Source organism: Ptychodera flava, chromosome 12, assembly GCF_041260155.1.
Source record: "Ptychodera flava strain L36383 chromosome 12, AS_Pfla_20210202, whole genome shotgun sequence".
Classification (NCBI taxonomy): Eukaryota; Metazoa; Hemichordata; class Enteropneusta; family Ptychoderidae; genus Ptychodera; species Ptychodera flava.
The window spans coordinates 39783768-39807472 of record NC_091939.1 but is presented as its reverse complement, the minus strand read 5'-3'; the positions used below and the strand labels follow the sequence as shown (position 1 = coordinate 39807472).

Here is a 23705-nt window from a genome sequence, read left to right as displayed (position 1 = left end):
ATTTGATGGCAGGATTGATGGAGGGTGTATTTCCTGAAACAATCACATCAGTTTATTCAAGAAATGGTGCTATCAAGTATCTACTGGGAAACAACTTTTGCATCTGTGTATATCCATAATTACTCAATGACATATTTACTTATATTTTCAAATCAAAGAGGTCAACAGTACTTTTAATTTTTCAGGAGTCAGTGAATGTTGCCACAAATCGAATATGAAATCGTGACTTATTACATGCCTCGATGTGAGTGCAAATCAGTGCATTGGTTTGAATAGGGACATCCAGGGAGTTCGCAGGCCGGTGATTGATGTACTGAGCGGTTTCCATGGTTAGCTGGTACAGTGAAACCCTGCAACGTTTTTCAACATCAAGTACATGCTTAATGCTAGATGTAAAATATCCATACGTGTACTATTTTGACTTTCATTAAAATCTGTTTGATACTGGTTGATATTGCTAAAATTGTTTGAAAATGCCCTGCATGTCACTCAATGTCATATAGCATTAATTGTGAAGAGATACATGTACATGGATTTATGTGCCCTCGCAGAAGGAGACAATTTGCCCTCCTGGCATCAGGCAAATTGTCACCTGCCCTCGAGAACATAAACCATGTATTCAGGCATCATATATATCATTGTTTCATAACTGGTTGACCATACAGAAACCTACAATACATTGACAATGGTTATAGTCTGTTCAATGTGTGCTCTAGTTACAGTACAATGACTACTGAAAATGTTTTTATGGAAACAGCAACTTACCATCATCATTTCCACTCATCTAGCCTCTGTCCCACACTGTGTAAGATGAAGCTACCACTACATTGTCATACCCTATGTGTGTGGTTTGAACATTCATAGGGGAGAGTATAAACTCTCTTAATATAGTTGTTGAAACAATCTATCACCTTTTCAAATGATGTTATTTATTCAAATGAAGCCACTATTAATGGTCTGATGTCTGGCTCTGGGATAACAAAAGCCTGCTTGGAAGTTCAAGGTCGACTTGAAAGATATCTTCAGTTGATAGAAGTTGACAAAAGAGTAGACATAAGAATGAATGAAAATTAAACTACATCAGATCCTGTGTAATTTATCAATCAAACACTTTATTTTGACCTTATTCATAGTATTGATATTTCTTGTTAGCTCTTTCAAAATGTGTACATGAAAATCCATACATGCATTTATGAAAGTCATCTGTACATTCAGTCTCATCCATTTGAACACCATCTGACATCTTGTATTTGCAGGCAGCTTTCAAGACAATATGACAAATTTTTTTTTGCATAAAAAATTGAGCCTTGAATGGACTTATACAAAGCTCAATAAGAAAATGGAATCTGAGTGTATAAATTTCCATGAAGCAGTGTGTGTCTTCATTATGTTGATTCCTCATTTCAAATCCTATCTTCTGTCCACAAGCAACAGATACAAAACTTGGCTTTTTACTGGCAAAAAGAAAGGCTGAATAAGGGATGAACCATTATAAGTTTGAGGGGATGATCAAGATGTGTAAAAATATGAAGAACAAAAATTGTTCTTGCTGTAGAGTTTTGGAAAAGGTCTCATAAAAAGAATGTAAATATGAAAAATAAGATATGCTTAAGGCTTTAAATCTGGAAACACAGTTTGTCAACTTTCATGACACAGAAAAGCATACTTGCTAGTCATCATCCTGACCACCCCAAAGATCTAATGGTTCATCCTTAATCTCTTCATCTGATTTGAATTATAATGAACAAAGTACCATCTTCTGTAAACATGTCCTTTCGACTGAAATTTTGTGCTGGGAAATAAAAAATTCATTCCATTATGGAAGAGCATGAGGTAATTGTATTGAATTGTAGATTGGAATAACTAAGACAGGTTACATTGCAGCAAAAATGCTCATACAATGTTTATTTGTTACCGTAGTTACCAGGTTATTTTACAAGCATCTGTCACAAGATGTGGTCCTGTCTACTACCATCTTACAGTGAGGATATGTTGCATTGTTGCCAGTGAAATTTTGTAACATCTCAGATATCCCTTACAAGATCATGCGATTCATAAATGTTTCATTGAGAATTTTGCTGGCAAACTCCTTCTCTGAAATATTTTTCTACACAGGACAAGTACATAAAACAACTGCCAAAGTCATTGCAGGTGGCAAGTTTACAAACAGCCTAAGCCAAGATCAATGGCAGGATGTATAAAATTGCATTGGGTGTAAAAAAGAAAAAAGTAACTGTGACATGATGCATTCCATAGTTCCTGAAGTGAAAAATTTCAAGATGAATCACAAACAAATCTTTGGATGTAAATTTTACAAATGCGTAAAAAGTTAAGGTATGTGTATTAAACAAGGTTTTAGTGTGCTAAGTTCATAAGAGTACATATATTTTAAGAAGATATAACAGAGGTTTCTTTCTTCTTCAATATTTCCAAATGTAAGCACAGCTGAAGGTTATTTTGACTTCTCTTTCAGAAGGGGACAAGTATTTCAACTAACTTTACAAAAAGAATATCATACTTTGGCCCTGATTTGTATGTTTTGACTCAGCTCTTTCATGAGCACAACTTCGCTTTCAGAGTTTCTGTTCAAAACACCTTGTTAACTGATTTATTCTCCTCATAGTCATACTGAGTAGCAACATGTACCAAATAAATTTAACATGTAGCTCTCTTTAACGTATTTTGTTTTCTTACTAAGAACGTGTAGCATCTATCAGGTTTTTATATTGATGCAGACTAGTTTTAAACATTTGTGGTATTGCATACCTATAAACTCTAAATAAAGATTTGGGGGAAAACAAGAAACTAGGGACTGGACTAAATCTGGGTTGGTCTTGAACATTGAACAGGTGTTTTTTTTCTCCTTCGCCTTTGGAGAAATTTTACTGAATTTGAGAAGGAGTGATACTCACAAATATCAGGAAATTTTCCAGCTATCACTTTCCAAAATGAAAGTAAATTAAAGTATTTTGCATTAAAGTTCTTGGAAAATGGAACGTTTCGAGTGATAAATACTGATGCACCAGTATGCACATAGACTTCACGTATCGTCTGATGTTCATTGGTATTTTCATTTCAGTTATTTCAGAGTAAATGTAGAGACATTTCCATGGTTTATTGACAACACTTTGATTTGATTACTCGCCGACTCAGTCAGAGCAACTCTGCCATCGTTACAGACTGCAATGAATCTTGGGTTTACCACATCACCTTGGAATAGATTACAGCTGAACTTTCCATCAGCTGTGACTTTTACGATTCTAGCATTACCATTATCACAAATGTAGACATTGCCTTTGTTATCTGTTGCAATACCAGCAGGGTAGAGTAACTGACCATCCTCAGTACCTCTGCTGCCAAACTGATGCTTGTACTTTAAATCAAAATCAAACCACTTAACACTGTGGTTTAAATGGTCTGAGACAATTATTGCACTATTGTCTATAGAGACAGAGAGGTAATAAGGCACATCGAATTGTAGCTTACCGCTACCCTTCCCCCAAACCTCCCCCAAATACTCTCCACTGACAGTATACTTCAGTATACGGTGACCACGCTTATCACTGATGTAGACAAATTCACCCACTAGACATATACTTGAGGGATCGATGTCTTCAGCAAGCGGTATTGTTTTGACAATATCATTATTATCATTGTAAACAACTATTTGAGAATTACCCTTATCAATGGTGAAAAATTGGTTATCTGGGGAAATTGAAACATCACACGGTTGGAAAGGGTTTTTGAATTGGCCATCAAAACTACCAATGACCTTATCACACGTATAGTCTTCAGCGAGAATTTTCACAGAGTTTGCGTCACACACTATAAGTTTCTCTTTATGAAACACTACGCGTTTTGGATGCTGGTCCCGTCGAGGTTCCCTTGAGCTCTGACCAGTTTGTGATCTGAGAGATCTTCTTCCTGAATGAGTAAGAGGATGAGTGGCAATATCACAAATTCATGTTACGTCAGAATACAGAGGCACGTGAAGGGTTACAATATTGTATTGCTACCTGATGCTTTGCCTTGCTTGTCTTCTCACAATAGGGTTTGCACATAGCTCTGGCAAAGCATTTGAAAATACTCTTTCTGCCGTTTCATTGTCGAAAAAAAACCCACTATACCCTACGTATGACAATTTGGAAAGATTGTATGCAGCCAATTCATCGAGATTCTTTTCCATCAGTGTAAGGTGGAAAAACAATTACCAGTCCAATATTTCATAGTCCACTCACTCACGGGTCAGTGTGCAGTTTGTGAAATAGTTTGTGAATTCATACAATTTTTTTGCGATTCATTATATATGTAGTTCACTTTAAATTTGTTGTGCACAATTTGCCATGTCATTTCCCTTACGTTTCGTCACACCACCTTTTCTCTTTTCATCTTTTGTTCCCACGACAGCATCAGACTGTGTTCTGTCGGCTCGGTCTTGAATTGCGATGTCTAACCCAGCTGATTCAGATCCTGAACTTTCAACATTCCTGATGTCCTGCATCCGACTGTTCATCGGATGTCTTGTTCCGTTTCTGTCAGTCTTCTTTTTCTCAGTTTGTGTTTCGGTAATGGTCACAATATGATTCTTCCTGGGCGTCGTTCCTCGAGTTCCACCATCGCTAGTTTCTTTGCTCTCTACTTCCTCGGTAATCTTGCTTTTAAAACTAGTTTCCTCTACTCTTATTCCATTGGCAGTTATTTGTACGCCTGATCCAGCTGCTGAGAATTCCGATGTTTTTAAAGTTACTCCTCGGACACCGTCTTCCTTATCATGCAAGGATTTCCCATCCAAATCTGACATTTAGCAAGACAAAAATACAGAAATTTTAATTGTAGAGCATCGTTTACCAGTCATCTACCCTTTAGGCCGAGGGACTTATTTCCAGATCCTCATCTTTCGATGTTGTTGACTGTAAAAAGGTGCTTTTTTGTTCACATATTTGTTCGTTTACTCATGATCATGGAGTCATTTTGACAGATGAAATAGGTAAACATAGGAAATGGTGTCTTGCGACAGTAAAATGTCAGATACTATTTGGGAGTCAAAAGATCGATTGTCACATTAAATATTGGAAGGAAAAACTCATTACTCAATCATTTATTATCTACATTTGTGTAGATTTAATCGTTCTGATTCTAGTATTCTTAACCAGATTGATATTTTGATTTAACAATCTTCCTACCTTCCTTTTCAATGACTACACCACACCCAGTCAAAGTTTGGCCACTCTGAAAGAAAGAACGAGGAGCAGCGATTGTTACAATTTGGTAGATTACTCGAAAAACACGAACTATTATAGTATGCCCAAACGGAAGAATTAATCTTGAAGTTTTCTTTTCCACGTATAAGTGAATCTACCCTGTCATTGCAGTCGCCAGTTTACTAGTACATTTGACCGTAATTTGTTTGAAGAAATACAATTTGTGTTTAAAACAGAAGAGTTTTAGCAAGTTTGTTGTTTGTAAAATCTTGGAAACAATCTGATCAGTAATCCACCTTGATTGCTTAGGTGCGCATTGACCAACATGGCAAACCACTTTACAAGTAAAAGAAAATAGTGATGACGTGGAGAATATTCGCACTGATAATAACCCTACGAATGTGGGAGATTCTTGAAGACTACATACAAGGAAGTTTGTGTCTATGAATCATAATTATTTAAAGTATATCTAGCTGTAAAAATATAAATAAGAGCTTTTCAATAATGTGAACTCACCGGCTGATCTCTTCCAGAGAATATGGATCTAACTCCACCTCCATCCCCTACGAGAGAAAGAATTAATTGTGTTACTTTTGTCGATACGACTAAGAAAATATAATATGATTGATAAGTTATTTAGATCGCGGTAGCTTACAGACGTGTTGTAAACTGATGAGCTGATAAAATTAAAAGATATGTCATAAACATTTCATGTAGTATGGTTGTTTTCTAATTTTTATATTTTTACCGATATAAACTAGACATGGAAATTGTGCAGAATAAGCTGGTGTAGCGTTTCAAGTACAGTCGGGTGATATTTCCATCAACGGTTGCAGTCCTGGCAAATTAAAGACTAAAGTAGCAAGTACTCACGCGTTATGAACACCTTTTCGACAAGTTTAAACTCTTCTTCACTGTAAGATACCCGAAGCATCAATTTCATTCCAACTTTGGCAGATTCTTGCTTCATTTCATCGGTTATTAGCAGAGGTTCAAGAGCCTTGGCAAAACTCCCAGACCGACAACTTCCTCGGTATTTGTATAGACTAAGGAGTTTCGGAAGGTTAAGTGCCAAGTCCAGACATTTCTGTTTCATGGTCTCGACTTGTGCATCAAACTTTTCTTTAACTACTGTCTGCACTTTACGATAGCTGGCTGGGTCATTTACTACTTCATGGACTGTTCTGTCAAACATAGCCTGACAGTTTCTCGTTGCAGCGTTGTACTGCTCGCAAGTACATCCATTTCCACCATCCATTTTGCTACAGTCAAGTGTGATGGTCGATGACAATGTGGTACAAGCACCTTCATTTTGAAAAAGGAGACAAAGCAAATGACAATTTATGATTCAACTATTTTATAGGTGGATTTGCAGCATTAAGTAAGACTTTAACCACTTCGCTAAACGTAAACGGGACATAGTAAAGTTGCATTGTGCGATAACCAGAATTGACAATGACTATGTTACGTATGGAGCAGGTTATGCTAAGGGAGCCTTCAGTAATTACAGGGGGGTGGGCCGGGGGAATTGCGGGGAGGGTCACTTTTTAGAAAACAGTTCAAGGAGGAGGGTCAGTTTTTATAAACCTATCTTGCAGGGAGGGTCACTATTGACAGAAGCTGTTTTTATGGCCAAAACTTTTATTGTCCGTGTGATATTTCCTGAATAGGAAATCACCAACAAAATACGGACACATTATCCACAAGTTTCACCAGCAAAGAAGATGCAGTGGTATCCTACATTAAACACCTTGAACAGTTAATACTGATAAAAGACAAGCGACTAAAATATATGCAACAGGTGGAAAAGTGTATATCAATTAAAATGCAAGGATATTGTCAAGTTTATATTAGAAAAAATTGTGCATAGTTCTCTCATAGACTACCATTACAGTAAATCAACTTTTCAGTGAAATTCCAAAATCAAATTTCTTGCACAACCATGGACTTATAACCACTCTAGTTTAATCAAAAACATTAATCTAAATAATCAAGCGCACATACATGCACAGATTTACCTAGTTTTGTATTGGAAAAAATTATTCATAGTTTCATAATAGACTGCCATGCATAGTGAATCGACATTTCGGTGAAATTCCAAAATCAAATTTTTTGCACAACTATGGACTTGTAACCACTGTCGTCTAATCAAGAACAATAATGTAAATAATCCAGCATACATAAATGCACAGATTTATCTAATTTTGAACTGAAAAAAATATTTGTAGTTTCATCATAGACCGCCATGCATAGTGAATTGACATTTTGGTGAAATTCTAAAATCAATTTTCTTACACAACCATTGACTGGTAACCACTCAAGTCTAATCAAGAACATTAATATCAATAATCAAGAGTACACAAATGCAAACATTTACCTGTTTTTATATTGGAAAAAACTATTCATAATTTCATCATAGACACCATGGATATTGAACCAACTTTTTAGATGAAATTCAGAAATCAATTTCTTCTACACGAATGCACAGTTTACTTCCCATCCACAAGTTTCAAGCAAAGTACATTTAAATACATTATCAAACATATATAATATACATATATAGCATGTTTTGTGGGGGAAAATTGTCAATAATTTGCCTGATAGTAGATTCCATGTATTATGATTTGATATTTTTGGATGAAGCACTAAATCAGCCACATCTTGCCTTCTTCTAATTGCACAAAATATAGTGACCCTCCCTCAAATGTATGAAATACCATATCTCTTCAAAAATTCTTTCGTGATAAATTGCGACAGTCCCTCAAAAAACACCAGCCCTCCTCTCTATAATTTGTCCCTAACATAACAATGGAACTAATTGTTATGTAAATTAGTCGATATTGTTTCAGTTATTCCTGGGGAGAATACCGCAGTGGTTGGGGGGGGGTTCAAGTTTTAGAATGTCGGACAAGGGGGAGGGTCACATTTTAGACAGGAGGATAGGGGAGGGCCACATTTTACGGTACAGGTGTGCGCGAAATTCCCCCGGCCCACCCCCTGTAATCACTGAAGGCTCCCTAACTCCTTTTGAAACGACTTGATTTACGCCCTTAATTCTGTATATCATTCTATAATGGTTTTGATTCTGTTGTACTTTTCTGCAAGTTCAGAAGTTTGAACTTGACAATGCTTATGTACGTGATTGGAGATTACTGACAGTGTTTAGACTTCAGATTGTTCTGTAGACTTCGTTTACTTTTCAAGTGTATTTTCAGAACTTTTCTGAGACCCTTCCCTCGTTCCGTTGGCTGCCGAACAGTTTATGAGGCGACCGTCTTGTGCAAAGTTCGAAAAGTACTCAATGTTATCATATGTAGAAATTATGCACACGAAAGAAAGCTATCTCGACTGTTGAAAGTTCGAATTGATTCAAAATTATTTATTTTGGAAGGTAATGTAACTCCTGAATATTTTCCGACGTATCTGTACGTAATGTCTCCATGACTGATTATGAAGGTTAAACTATGAGAAATTTGCCAGGTCATACATATTGGTCGGTAATGTAATCTTTTACCCTCGCTTCTACTGTCTATTACTTACTTGTCGATGTCGTTTCTCTGGCTGTTTCTGGAGTAAAGAGTGCAGCAAATCTACCGTGGCTCATTTCAACGTCTTCACACTCCAAGAAGTCCCTTTTCAACTCCTTTGCTTTCACAAACGCTATATCTGTACCGTTCATGACTTTCAGTATTCTGTCTTTCAAAGACACATTACTCCTCACCACACAGTCTCCATGTTGTGCTAAATATTTCTCAATGAAATCAGCGAGCTGGGAATCATCGGGAATCGCGATTGGTACACCAGTTGCCATGGCTTCGAGACCGTTGAGGCCAAATTCTACGTATCCTGTGGCTGTTAGACAAAGATGACATTGCTTGAGGTGTGTCAGAAGTTTTTCAGCTGAAAAGCCTTGCGAAAGTGAAGGGTTTATATTTTCATACTTAAGTTTGTCAGCCAACTTACTGAGATTTGCTTCATCACGATGCGGCGACACTCCATGTACCTTCCAGTTTGGAGGTTTCTTATTCACTTCAACACGAGCCATGGCAACCGCGCTCATATGAGCTGCCAGTTTCTCCAGGTGGCCAAATGTCTCGTCTCGATCTACTTCCCCGTACGTTAATATTGTGTGTCTTCCTGATTGTTTTGGTGTCTTTACATCCGCTTCGAAAAAAGTCCGACACGGCTTTGGCAGAAGCTCGATGTGCGCAATGTCTTTCTCGGTCACAGCCCTGTACACGTTGTCGAAGTATTCGTACATACTTGGTCCCATGGATACAACTGCGTCCGCTTTACTAGCCGCAGCCTGCATCGTTTCTTCTAATATAGCTTTTTCACTTACTGGAATCGACAAATGTGGATCTTGAGGATGTTTGTGGTTGATGAGGTACAACTTAGCATGAGGAAATAACTTATTTTTAATATCAACTGCGGCATCAGCTGTCATTGGAGCGTACCCAACGATGTATTGGATATTCCTCAAATCTTTCAATTTCTGAAAGTAACTTTCATGGTTGAGAAGCCATTTCACAGAAGGTGGATCGTCTTCTGAACCGCCGAGAGAACACTTCCGTGTTGCTGTTATCAATGTTACACCGGCTTCACTAGCATCTGCTTTCTGGGCGTCACTTAGCTCCACATCCAGTGTTGTGCAATACACCTTCATGATTTCAGGGTTTGCTTTTCTGGCACAGAATTCTTGGACAAGTGCTCTCTGGCACTGCTGCAGACCGAACTTATCCTTATCCCAAGATTTGAACACCAACAATGCTGCAGGTAGCGGTGGTATGGAAGTGGAATTCAAGATGCGTAGCTCCGAATCAGGAAAGAGGATTTCATGAATTTCCTCAGCTTCGCGCTGCGTTTCAGGGCCAAAGCCAACAACATAACGGACATTTGACAGCTCCTTAAGACTTTGATAGTACTGTTCATGGTAGAATAACCACTCTTTCCTTGGAGGGTCTCTTTCTGGGTTTGACCTTTTCATTCTCTTTGGAGAAACCAAAGTTATTCTTAAACTCTCTGCAATTCTTTTCTCTCTTTCATCAACTTCAAGCACGGTACAGTAGCGGTTTAAGGTTTCACCAGTAGTTTGTTCTACCTCATAACAGAAATGTTTGATTAAATTGACTGGGTTTATTTGATCACTTCCAAGCGTTCCTTTGCAAGATTCAAACACGAATAACGCTATAGGATTCTGAGACAGCTCGCCCGCGTAATATTCCTGCATATTCGTATTGGATGTCTGTTTAGTTCATGGAAAACATTCTGCAAACTCTACTGCAAAGCGTCTGCTTGCCAAAGTCATACTATTTTTGGGAATTAATCGGAGGAGTACGTGACACACCAAAAGCTTACTTGCGACGGCAGATGTAACCTACGCTGTACAGGTTTCTCACCAAGCGTCACGTTCACACTACCATGTCGCCCTCTGTAGTGAGTTTACAGACGTCAGCATTTTCTTAAAGGTCTCGTATCTGTAAAGTATAAATTTTGCATAGATAGGAAACCATCACATTTATAATGTAACTACCAAATATCAAAATTCAAGACGGTATTAATTAGAAATAATCGCCGGTCAAAGCGGGTCCAAAAAGTAGTCATGGCTTCAGGGAGTTGTTTTAAAGGATGCAAAAATGTAAAATGGTCCATATTTAGGAACATGTTTATTCCTGATCCTTGTCAGTAATAAATGATTCAGCTAACATGTTTTAACGTGATGTCCTGTAATATTACTAACAGTAATTTATCGTAAAGATGCAAATTCTGCACGGCGAGGGTACATACATCCTCACTGAATTGGTATGACTAGAATGCATTGATGATTTACACTGTGTAAATAAAAATTGGCGGCTCGTTCTATTTTCATCATCAGTCATTCCTACGCTTTCCTTTCAGTGTTTCCCTTCGGTGGTACAAAACGAATATTGCATGTAAATCTCGTTGGCTCTGATTGACGTCCATGTTGTCTGACTTTCCAATTGCTTACTTTCAATACTTCCCCTTGCCACTTTATTTTCGAAGATTGTTTTTAGTACTAGTATATTTTGACTGTTAAATTTATCCCATAAGACAGTTAAGATAAATAGTTTTGCGTTCTATTGTAAGGGCTGATATTATTAGGCTTCACTTAAGTCGACCTTTAGAAAATTAGGGTATACGAGAAACTGAAAGAGTTGTTTATAAACGTTTGCTCACACTTCGTTCAAGGAAACTTGAAACCATTATCTTTCAAAATCAAGAATAAATACAAGGAGTCACTGTGTGAATTTTGGCAGCAGAGAAATAACTGACCTAAATTTCCCGATGAAAGAAATTCAAAATGATCTACATCCCTAGGCCCAATGTTGACTCTTTGAGGACAAGATATGTTTTCCATTTTCACAAAACAAGACCGTGAAAACTTCATTTAATTCACAAGCTTCAAAATTAGTCCGCTAGTAAGTCTGTATAAGATTTATACCAGGACAGACAGAATTGACGTTGACAGAATTGGACAGAATTGTAAAATTTTGAGAGTCGTTATATCTGTCTCCGTGGCGCATTCTGCCTTAATTTGAGAAGTAAATTACAGACTCCAAACAAACATCGACGATCATACGTTTTTATCGTTTTGAACCTCTGAAAATACTGAAAAATTGGACAACAGAACATAGCTGACAGGGCAGATAAAACGATGGATGTGATTTCTGTTATGTACCGAGAGAGACATTAATGACCTAACGACTGCTTATCGAGGCTTATGGTAAGACGAGATTTATGTGATACATCGTGTTTGTCAACAAGCCCATATGGATGGTTTTCACACATGACATTATACTATACTGAAAATATTGAAGGCGTATTGTGAGAAAAATTATGCGTAAGAATTGCCGCGAATTGACATTCTGACTCAGACTGAGGAAAATTATTTAGTTTCACTCATGATATGCCAATTGGCATATAATCGTTCTTTTCTTTCTGTCTTTCTGAGGCGGACCTTACCACTTCTTCAAAGGTATTGTTGATATGGAGCCCACTTTCTAATTTCAGTAACTGCAACTTGTCGGGTATTTAACAAGTAAGGACGAGCAAAATAATTACCACCGTAGCGGCCTTCATTGATTAAATTTATGGTGTCTTCATTATAATGGATCCCTTCTATCCAATCTTAGTCTCTTACCTATAGCTATCATAGCTGCCATATTTTGTCCCTCGGGTCCGTGTTACAACAGCCCGTCCCTATTTTTGCCTTGGAAATTTATAACCGTACTAAACCATATTTTAATTTCAAACCTGGCATGGAATTTTCCCCCTTCTATAAATACCTTCGTTACCACCCACCACGTTGGTATCAATTATAAAATGCAATGAGAAGTGAAGCTAGGTTAATACTGCAGCAAAAAAGAATTTCCCTATATTTGTTGACCACTTCATCTTGTTCTGCAATACTAGACCACTTCTCGTTAATTTAGTAAGTGATGTCAATCTTTCCTGGGCCAAATGGCAAACTTTTAAACGCGAAGTGTAAGAGTGTTACGCAAGTTTAATGCACAAATGTTTTGAAATTAGTTTTCTTGACTGGTCGAGGAAAGAAATATTGATGTGATCTGAGTTGGATTGTTAATTGCGAAGTGCCGTACACTTCATGTTGCCTCAGTGCTGTGTAAGAAGGAATAGAGGCTGTGATTTTCCTATGACGAATCGTTGATGGATTCCATGACCGTTACTGTGACCGAAGTCGTGTACTATTGTACAGATCGCTGGAAACACTGCTGGACAACTTTGCTAGCCAATGGCACTTCTTATGGCAGAGACTCTCCCTGGAAATAACTATGCTACGTCGACCTAACAATGCCAATCAATTCTGCGGAAACTAAGTTTTTTTCCAGCCATGGTATGAACATTAGGCCCTATAGTGATTTCAGTCATTGCACCTAAGTGTTAAAGAGATCATAAGATGCTCACAGTTTTCATCGAAGAATCTTAAGAAGATTGCAATGTTTACGTGGAGTGCTTTTAGGGTTTTCTACTTTAATTTGAGTGGACCTTCAAAAAAATTTATACCAGAAGTTACATGTCAAACATCACAAATCTCTTTACTGTGATTCGGTAACCTTACACACGGACTGTTAGACTTGTCATTTCGGCAACAAGCCCAGAATCCGACGATACGATATTACACTGACCTAAGTATTCAATGAATGTCAGGTGACGATTTTTACCGCTTGAAACTAATTCCCCGTTTGTTAGCTGCAGGAAGTTGCTAAACCTCTAAGCACCTCGTTGGATCCTTCCTAAATTTTAATGGAATACGTGGTGGTTCATATCTAACTACCGGTAATGGAATATTTCGCATCATTTAAAAAAATAGCTTGTAAACGGATGCGTTGTTGTTGTTGTTGTTGTCAATAACAATCGCGTTCATCCTCTTTACCACAAGTGTTTGCTGAAATTCAAGGATATGTTAAATTTCCATCTGTAAAAAATATTATGAAGTATCTCAAACCAGACGGCGACGTGCAGCCTCTGATCTTGCTGCTAGACATGATATTTTATGTATACTCTTAGTGGGGAGACATCGTGTACCTGAGATCGTGCCCGACTTTGATGCTAAGCGTATCACCAAATTTTTTCATGTCTAGAAATTTTGAAAATAAATGCTGTGACATGATTTTATCGACTTTATTTATTCGCTAATCAATCAGTAGAAAAGAGATTTCATATATGTCATATCGAAACAAAACATTAAATGAATTCTATTGACATATGTCAGAAGGCCGACAGTGTCCTCATTTTCATTTTGAAGTATTCCATAAACAATTGGGAAAATTATGACAAGATACATTGACCATACGATGGGGCAGTATACACTGTTTCAATGTGAGGTCGCCTGGTGATTTGTTCACATTTTTTTTCAAATTTCAATCAAGCAACAAATTATCAGACAGATAAATACAAACACACTCAGAGTCTTTTAAGGTAGTATGCGCCTCGCAAGTGAAAATTTACACTTTCGCTCAATCTTTCCTAAGGAAACTGACAACTAGTCTGTTTCAAAATCATGAATAAAAATCAAAAGTCACCATGAAAGGTTTGGCATTAGAGAAACATATTACATAACAATCACCGATTTTTGAAATTCGAAAATGCAATTTCCTATTTTTCGAAAAAAAACTGAGTAAGTGAATTGTGCTTACTTCAAGAGTTTCAAAATGAGTCCATATGTGATTAGACTGGAAATTATTTGCAAATTTGAGTTTGTGAATATCTGTCCCCGAGGCGCATTCTACCTTAAGGGAGTCAGCTTGTATCGTGGGAGTGAGTACAATTTGGTATTGAAATGGCTATCGGTACAATTTACTGAAAGCAAGTAATACTTCATCAACCTGATATATATTAGGTTCTGATTTCAACCAAGGTAATGTATTAAAATTTAATTACTATATTCTACAATACAGTGGGGACTAGGATGGTAGTGACAACGATGAAATATGACAAATGATGGACAAATGGCAAGATTGCAAAATGGACCAAAAATGACCAATGTACTCTCTAAAACTATCTCTATTTGAAGATTCGCAATCACTTCTACGGTCAATTAAAGTTTGTGTCTATGAAATTGTATTATCTGGCATGTTTCGATTATTGTAAAATAAAACTTAGATACCACTGCGAATACATTACTTTGACGTGACTTCGGGATAAATTTGTAATAAACTGAATAAGACAAGACATATCCGCTATTATGAACGCAATGTTAATCTCTGTAACCATACAGCTTCAATGTAAAACCTTACCTGGCGTTGATTGCTTGGCCCCATCAGAGTCGATGGAACTCGATGGACGGAAATTCGTCGAAAGACCAGAACAATGTCGTGCTCATGCAGAAGTATACTTTTCAGATCACGTGACTTTACTTCCCCGTGTTTACTGTTACTAATAGATGATTCATACGTTAATTTATCATTGACATTGTGTACGTGCAAAATATCCGTTGGACCAATTTTGTGTGCGCGCACTCTTAAACATAGGATAGCTGTAAAGTTAACCTGGACACTCACGTCAACAAACTGTTGTTCTTTATGAAAATTTAGTTGCTTAATTTTCATTAATAGCTAAATTCAAGGCTCGGTGCACTGACAAGGTGTGTTCGGGACTAACTTTGCTTAAAGGTTCAACCCTAGAAGATCGCTCAATTGTACCTGTTGTTTGGTTGTCATGAATAATCAGAGTCTGAGTGCTGTTATGACTGTTGAATTTCATAATATTTGAATATGGCATTCTGATGATCAAACGCCAATCCTGTTCACCATCATCATGCCACATAAAGATGACGTCGATGGAAGAAACAGGCGACGGGTTGCTTCGTCAAACTTTGCAAAATAAAGGTCGACTGTTTTCAGAAGTAAGAAAAACATTCCGAATGGAAGACCTCAGGTGGACAAAAATAAATGGGAAACTCCGCCAAGAAACTTCAAATGGCACAGTTCTCTTCGATGAAAAATTGCATATCATGATTGCTACCATGACGTTTGTTTTAATAAGTATGATGGCAATGACGTCAGCGGACGTACATGTAATGATAATTAGGGCACATCTTACATTATTGCCAGTCTTAAGGAATAATGATCTTTCCAGAGAATCTGGCGTTTGAGATGCTGAGACGCCAATACCTGAAAAGGTTTACCACTGGCTGACAGATTGACTTGTTATAATTCCGGTATACCTTAAAGACAACTGAGAAAATATGTAAGTTGAAAAAAGGCCACGGACAAATAAAATTTAGAATGTTAAAAAGAAGTTAAAGAAGTTTAAAATATCCTGACGCTCAAAAATATTTACGTGATATCGGAACGAGTCAACAAAGGTTTCCACAAGTTAACGTCGGTATGTCACCTCACTTGACATTGGGAAAACGCGAAGTGCAGTTTTGTTTATGTTTGATAAAACTGACAATAACGGGAACACAATTTTAGAAAAACAACTACTCGGACAATGGCCTGTTGATTATAGGTGGAGCTTAACGACGGATTGGTTTCAGTCGCAGTTCATCAGTTAGGGAAGGGGCATACTTAATAACAGGGGTCGGGGAGAAAATGGAAAAACACAAAAAATTAAGGCTCTGGGAATTGGTTATACAGTTGCTTCCAAACCGAAAGGGGATTTTCCATGTTCTTTGTGTCTATGTCAATATGGACAATACGAATGACTGTACTTTGCTATTCTCGCCACAATTGACTTTAAAAGCAAAACCACAGCATTCTTCATGTTAAGATCGACTATGTAGTTTTAGAAGTAAAACTAGATTTCACTGATGGAATTTTGCTGTCGATATCATAATATATGAAGTCGAAGTAACAAAACTAGACTCGACCAAAGTGTTAGGCAAGCAATTCTTTGACAAAACGTTTGTTGTACCACAGTTTCAGTGGTCCAAATTTGATGTCTCTCGCTACTGATCACTCTTTATAATATATTGTATTGGTGAGTTTATTTGATAGCGACATAGCAGACTAACTGAGAATATTCCTTGCTTTCAAGCGTTTTAACTTTGTTGACTGTTCTCCTACTCAACACAAGACGTTTACAGATACAACCAACATTTTTAAAAGCCCATGTCTCTGTCGTAACACAGAGATACATTATTGGTAAAAGCACTTCATAATAACCATGATAAGTCTGTAACATTAGGTGAAATTTAGCTCCACGATCATAGGTTGCACGCATAGTTCAGTATAGAATTGCACATTTCTCTGTAAAACAACGAAAACAAAGAATTATATTTCTTTCATCATATTGCTACCAGGGGTAGAACTTCATCGTCCATTACACTTCATAGTATTCTGAATTGTCTTCTAGCCGGCCAACTGACGCTATGGCATTGCCTGGTAGTAATTTTCACTCCCCGATTTATATACGTCTTCAGTAAGTGATAAGAGATCAGGTTCATGTGAGAAGGTAGAGTTGTTTTGTTGTGAAGTAAAAACAAAGAAGGACATACACCAATTTGTCATGAAAATATCAAAGCCTTCCTAATATATTAAAAACTAGTTATACTTTCGTAGCACACTATATCTTATCCGCTGCCTCCCGGCCCTTATTTCTGCCTTTACCCTTACGTATCTGTTAAGTACAGTGAATATGCGTGTTAGAACAATTTACCGAAAAGTGACACCTGCTGTTGCATATCAAATTTGACTCTCTACAACTAGCTTCAAGCACGGTCTTAGTAAATGCGCTATGCCGTGTGAGATCAAAAAGGGGAGGGGTGAAAGTAATATGCCAGAAAGAATCTGAAAAGGACATTCATATTCATACATTTGATAAATATGTTTGAGAGATCAAGCTAATCATTCACACTGTTGTAATGGCTCAATAAAATATGATTGTTGGCCAAAGTTAGCAATGATTCATTATACAGTCACACCTGTCAGATAGAGTTAACGTGCTGTACGAAACAGGAACCAAGAGTACGATTACAACACGACAGATTCATGACAGAGCACAGGGAAGTAGGCCATTCACCGGTTGCTGTCGTCTTTTGTTAGTACTCATTTGACCCAAGGTTTCAATAGTTTTAATTCAAAGGTACCGTGGTGCTTGTATGTAGAGAACAAAGTCAAGTAGTCGGAGATGTGATATCGATATACCTGTGATATACAGAGAAATTGTCGCAATCAAGATGGCCTGGTTTAGATGGTAAACAATTACATTAATTGCTATTTGAAAGTAATTTCATATCGATCAAAACTCACGGTGAAACTACAGTTACACTCTAGTCACAGAGATAATACGGAAAAGAGAGATAATATAGGCAAAATAAAAATATGTCTATTTCCGGTAACCTGATCTAACCCAGAAAACTCGCCGACCCCATCAGGCATTTATTCGCCTTATCAAAAATTGTCGAGTATATTCTCTAAACCTTATCGAATTTTGTGGATCTCAGCCAACAATGTATAAAATAATAAATAAAAAATTCCTCCCCTAACTTTCGGGGACATGTTACCGCAAACACGTATTTTTGTATTTGGAAGTAAAGTAGTCGCTGGGTTTCAGGTTTTTCTGCGAAAATTCAGTAGTGGATGAGATTTTTCTTGCGATCAGTATGAAAAGTACGATCATCTAACTGATGAAATTCTCAATTCCCTTCATCGACTGAGTGCCGGGCTGCCTTTAGACTTACCCCAAGTATATGGGCATATAAACGTCGAAAGAGTAAATTTAGGTAGTATGGGCCTTAAAAACAAAAAAGTGTAAGTTCAAAATAAACGAATAAACGAGCTGACAGAAACCAAAACTTTCACCTCCGTGGTGTGACCCAAACATATTGTTATCAATGGTGATTGTTGAGCTTTTTACAGGGATTTTAGTGAACAAGCTGAGGTATGCGCATATTTGCGTCTGATGCTGAGCACCATATACACGTCCATTTTTGTTTAAACTGGAAGAGACTCGCTCATTTATTACAGCGAATGCTTGGTTAAGTGGTGCAGCATTGAACTTGGTAGGGTATGGTCACAGCAGTTATACACTACTTGTCAAAGGACTAATACAATATTTTTGTATCATGAACTATCAAGATTTTGACATCCTTATCCTTGTGTAAATTGAGAACAGGCATACATTTTGGTCTTAATGCACCCCTTCACTTATAGGCTGCATTGGCAAACACCTCTGGAGGGTCGTATTTGGTCCGAGCGTTAAGCCCTCGCGTTGGTGATCGGTAGAACAAATTGTCAAGGGGGTTAAGGAGGGTAATAAGCAAATATCAACTGCTTTCTTTGAATTCTATAAAGAGATAGCGTGGGTAAAGTAATAGGCGCACACGCGACTCAGGCTTGTTCAGTAAATGTTTAATACCTACACTGTAAAGTTAAGTGTTAAAGGATAGAACACCAATTAAACGCCTTTTTGTAACACTTTTTGAACGCGTCTAGACGTTCAGAAATTTAACACTACGTGTTCAACCAACGTTCAATTTTTGAACACACGTGTGCAGATTTTGAACGCTACGTGTTCATCAGACATTATATTGAACACCGTGGTGTTCAATATCAGAACACTCGTTGCACATGACATGTGTTCAAAAAATTGAACGCATTTACGCGTTCAAAGGGCTGTAACACTTTTTGAACGCATGGACGCCCTTCAACGATAAGTGTGTTAAAGGCTAGAACACATGATGCGCGCTTGTTGAATACCTTTAATTTTGGGCGTTCAGGGGGTGTTCAAGCCTTGAAATAATATTACAGACCACTGATATTCAGTATAATTATTTTATTCTAAAAATGCACAAAACGTTTAAACGGTAAAATACAATAATTAACTGTAAAAATGGGCAAATAAACATTGCTACTTTGAAAAGTTTGTCAGAGGAAACTATCAATGGTGTTAACACCCTTCTATCAAAAACAAAAGCAATAAGAAATCCCCATAAACACTGTAGATCGTTTTAAAAAATATGAACAAAGTAATGACATAACTTGTTTTACTTAAATATTGTGGATTACGTTTTATGTTCACTTGTTTAAAACGTACAAAACTCATCTGAAAAAGCTCACAATTTGGCTTACTTATTGTGTTGAAAACACGTATATGTATATGAAATGCATACTCCATTTTTGTAAGTTGGCTTCTTAAAGACATTTCCTCTTGTGTAGACAATTGTAAATTTTGAAGAAAAAAAGTTAGTCAAGACTTCTCTAGTACACATGATATATAGTTGTCCACACTAAAGCAAACACAACATGTCAAGTTGTCAAAGTGTCACAGTAAGGCACAACATGCAGAAAGTGGGGAAAGTGGGTCCTTGACAGGATAAAACCTATTTCCTTGTCCAACGAAGTCCTTCATAAACGAAAGGGTTTGTTTGCTTGTAATATCTTTAAATAAACCCTGAAATAAATCGGTGACTTTTCAAAAATCCACTTTTCAGAAATAAAAAACATATTCGTAAATACCTTTCAAATTCCGGTGTACCCTGCTATTAATTTTTATACAATTTTTTTACCAAAAATGGTAAAAATCGCCCTTAAAATAAAAGAAAACGTAGATTTCATTATAACTTGAATCTATCAGATTCTGGTAATCCCTAATATTTTAAAAATATCTGAAATGTCTTTAATGTCTTAAAAATACAAAGTTGCAAATTTCTCCATAATTTGAACAATCTGAAAAAGGCTATCAGTAGAGATCTATGTCCTAAATGTCAAAGCTGTTAAATTAGCAGTTTGAAGAAGATTTTTTAAAGATTTTTTGACCAAAAATGACAAAAATTGCCATGAAATATAAAAATTTGAATATTTCATCACAATTAGCACAAATTTGACTAAGGTCATTATTAGGGACATGTTTACCAAATAATGAAGAGTCAGTAAAAAAGAAGAAGATTTTTACCGAAAAAAATGGCAAAATCAGCCTCAAAAACATAAATTTGCATATTTCATCATAATTTAATATCTGATTCGCGTAATCCCTGGGAACCTGTAATCCAAATATTGAAGGATTCGTACAGGCTGTTTTGAAGAAAAACCTTGTTATGTACATATTTGAGTACATTGCTACACATCCATTTATTTAGCTGACAGTAAAGCTAAAAACCAGTTGCTAAGAACAAGAAACGCGTTGAGCTACAATACAAAATAATCTTAGGTTTGATAGCAGGCTACGATCAACTAAATGTTACAGGGGCATAAGCTTTCAAAAACGTGAGGTCTCCTTCATCAGATGCCAGGGGGAATGAAAAATTGAAGCAGAAAGTGACAGAAAATTCAGAGTGAAAATTTAAGAAAATTCAGTAATTCAGAGTGGACATTTTTACTCTGAATTTTCTGTCTCTTTCAGCTTTAATTTTTCATTCCACCCTTGCATCTGATGAGGGAGATTACACGTCTGTGAAAGCTTATTCTCCGGCAACATATAGTTGATCATAGCATGCTACCAAAACTTAGATTAAATATAAAACACAAATACAGAAACTTATCAAAATTCAGTTACTGACCCTTGAAAGTTTAAATCTACATTAGAGATGAATTGGGGTTTTCAAGCTTGGTTCCAGACAGCTACCTCTTCTGTAACAACTCTTCGGAATTCAGTTAAGTCCATTTTTATATATCCTGAATATAATGCAACAATAGGTAATATGGCGAGATGAGACTTTCTGTGAAAGACAAGGGGCTGATTAGGTTAAGGAAAAGGGGAGCCTCTTTTCAATAATGTTACAAAATATTTGCTTATTCTTGTCATCAACTGATTAAAATAAAAAAGCCAAAGTCTCATATGCTGAAACAATACATTGTATAATCTACGATGTTTAATTGATGTTTTACATGCGATTGTCTCTACTAAAATACATGTGTCAGCTGTGATTACGCAGCGCGCAGCGGTACTATACAAGGCGTATCGATCGCGCTCAGGTCAAGGGTTATCGCTACAGTGTGTTCCGATGACCCTTGACCCGAGAGAGATCGATCGATAGGCCACATAGTACTGTAGATTTCCCATAATTCGTTGCGATTTGTATCCTCGGAGATACCTGAGTGAAGTCTGCTATGTCTCCCATGTGTAGACAAATTCACAGATTATTTATCAAAATTTTGAAAACGTACTTTTATGCACACCATTCTTCTCAATTCTCATTTTAAATAATTTGGAAAGTTATGCATAATTGAGAGAGGAGATAGCATTTCTGTGAAATTTGCCAAAGATTGTGTCCTCAGCCATACAGAATAATGTGATGGAAAGTAGGGAGACTAGTTGCACCTGTTTTATGAAACAAAAGGATATTGTTTTTTTGCAATGGAAGTGACAAAAGAAATTTGCATGCTAAGTTTTCTCAGAGAATGACCCCTTCAGTTCGTCATAACTTGCTGCCTAAAAAGTATGGCATTTGTAGTACCTGCAGAATGTGACTTTCATGGTTGTTTAGTGGCTATTTTCAAACTTTCACTGAAATATCTAAACGTACTTTTACTAGATATTATTTAAAAATTATTCTGATGCTGCACACTAGTGCTTACATGCAGAACTGAAAAAGTTTTTAGAAAAGTAACCTTCAAGGATACAAATCAAAGAGTATTGTGGGTAATTTATTGTACTGTGGGCCATGGCCAAAAGTACCACTGCGTATTCACAGCTAGTTGTTGGTATACCAGCCACTGAAAGAAAAAAGGTTTCTTCACGTAGTTAAGCTATTTCAAAGTACAATACAATTAATTTCAAAGGATAATAATACAGATGCTTCAAAATCTAAAACCTTTTACTATTTTGGAGAGAAAACTTACCCTTTCTGGTCTTGTTTCCGCACGATCACGACTTCAGCGTGTGCTTTACAAGAAAAATGTCGCAACTTCCGTTTTGATGCATCATGGGATAAGGAAAGGCACCAAACTTGAACACCAAGTGTTTAGAAGTAGAACGCCTCTTGCACGCCGATGTTAAAATTTAAACGTTCATGGTGGTTTTCTGATTGTCTTTTCAAATTTTCAAAATTTCAACCTGAAATAAACGTGTAAAATTATTTTTTATACTTCCTTTCTTAGAAAAATCATGCTTTCAGCAATTGTAGACCGGAAATATTTTTCACTGTAGAGTGAAATTTGTCATACCAAAATCCGTGTACGTATGCCGGACAGCGAGGCAGTAGTAAAGTTAATATAGCCATTGTAAAGTAAAAAACACAAAAGATTGTTAACTGTTTCAGAGTATTGTAGAATTTCTGTGATGCTAAGTTTTTGAACACTTGAAGGAGATGGTTGTCGTGTTCAGGCTTAGAACTTCCTTGTTAACAATATGAACACTAGTGTAAACAATATGAACACTAGCCGTTCAGATTTGAACACCGACATGTACATTTTGAACGCGTAAAGACGCGTCTAGCGTCCGCTATTTTTAAAGTGTATCATTTATTGATCATAACTCCAAGACGAATATTGCCTGCAATACCCTGTGGTACTACTGTCCCTCTTGAATGTACGAATAGCGATAGCGTAGTTGACAGATCTGGAAACCTCATCTATTAACAGTTGAAACCTCCGACCATGACACACGCAGGGCCCGAGTACAACCGATTATTGATTAAAGTCGGTCGTCTGCTGTAGAGATGGAAATGCAATCTGTCACTATGCTTATGTGATTTTACACCACTTTTACGAATTGAAATAAATAAATTTATTTTTTATTGATGTGATATACAAAACATATAAACAAAATCCGTAAACAGAACGTTTTCAGGTACTGATATGAATTATTAGCCATGAAACTATACTATTTGATGTATTGAACAACCCATACTTTTCTGCCAAATACTTCCATTTCGATAAAATAAATAATAATAAATAAAATAAATAAAATACCTGCCCACGAATTGAAAGTTGTCACTACTTTTTCACCGTACTGCCGTGCCGCTATTCCCATTGAGGTGGTTATGAATATATTTACTCCACAATAAGGTTATCTATTCACAATTTCTTTGACAAGTGTTGTTTTCCTTTCGCAGCTTGACCGTGAATTATAGTATTA

The 23705-nt window shown here is 36.8% G+C and overlaps 1 protein-coding gene across 1 annotated transcript; it reads right to left on the bottom strand.

Annotated features, from left to right (window-relative positions):
* Window positions 1-1092: 1092 nt before the first annotated feature.
* LOC139145881 (uncharacterized) lies at window positions 1093-15053 on the bottom strand. The gene is made up of 7 exons (XM_070717314.1): window positions 14981-15053; window positions 8742-10678; window positions 6075-6506; window positions 5718-5764; window positions 5184-5229; window positions 4360-4794; window positions 1093-3924 (listed from the first exon to the last, which is right to left on the bottom strand). The coding sequence occupies exons 2-7, from the start codon at window positions 10429-10431 to the stop codon at window positions 3080-3082; spliced, it is 3495 nt and encodes a 1164-aa protein (XP_070573415.1). The 5' UTR covers window positions 10432-10678; window positions 14981-15053; the 3' UTR covers window positions 1093-3079.
* Between the last annotated feature and the right edge of the window lie 8652 nt (window positions 15054-23705).

Coding starts and splice junctions, on each gene's coding strand:
- LOC139145881 (XM_070717314.1), bottom strand. CDS start 10,431: ATGCAGGAATATTACGCGGGCGAGCTGTCTCAGAATCCTATAGCGTTA. Junction 6,507..8,741: donor CAGAGAAACGACATCGACAA/GTAAGTAATAGA, acceptor TTCAAAATGAAG/GTGCTTGTACCACATTGTCA. Junction 3,925..4,359: donor AAAAGGTGGTGTGACGAAAC/GTAAGGGAAATG, acceptor TTACTCATTCAG/GAAGAAGATCTCTCAGATCA.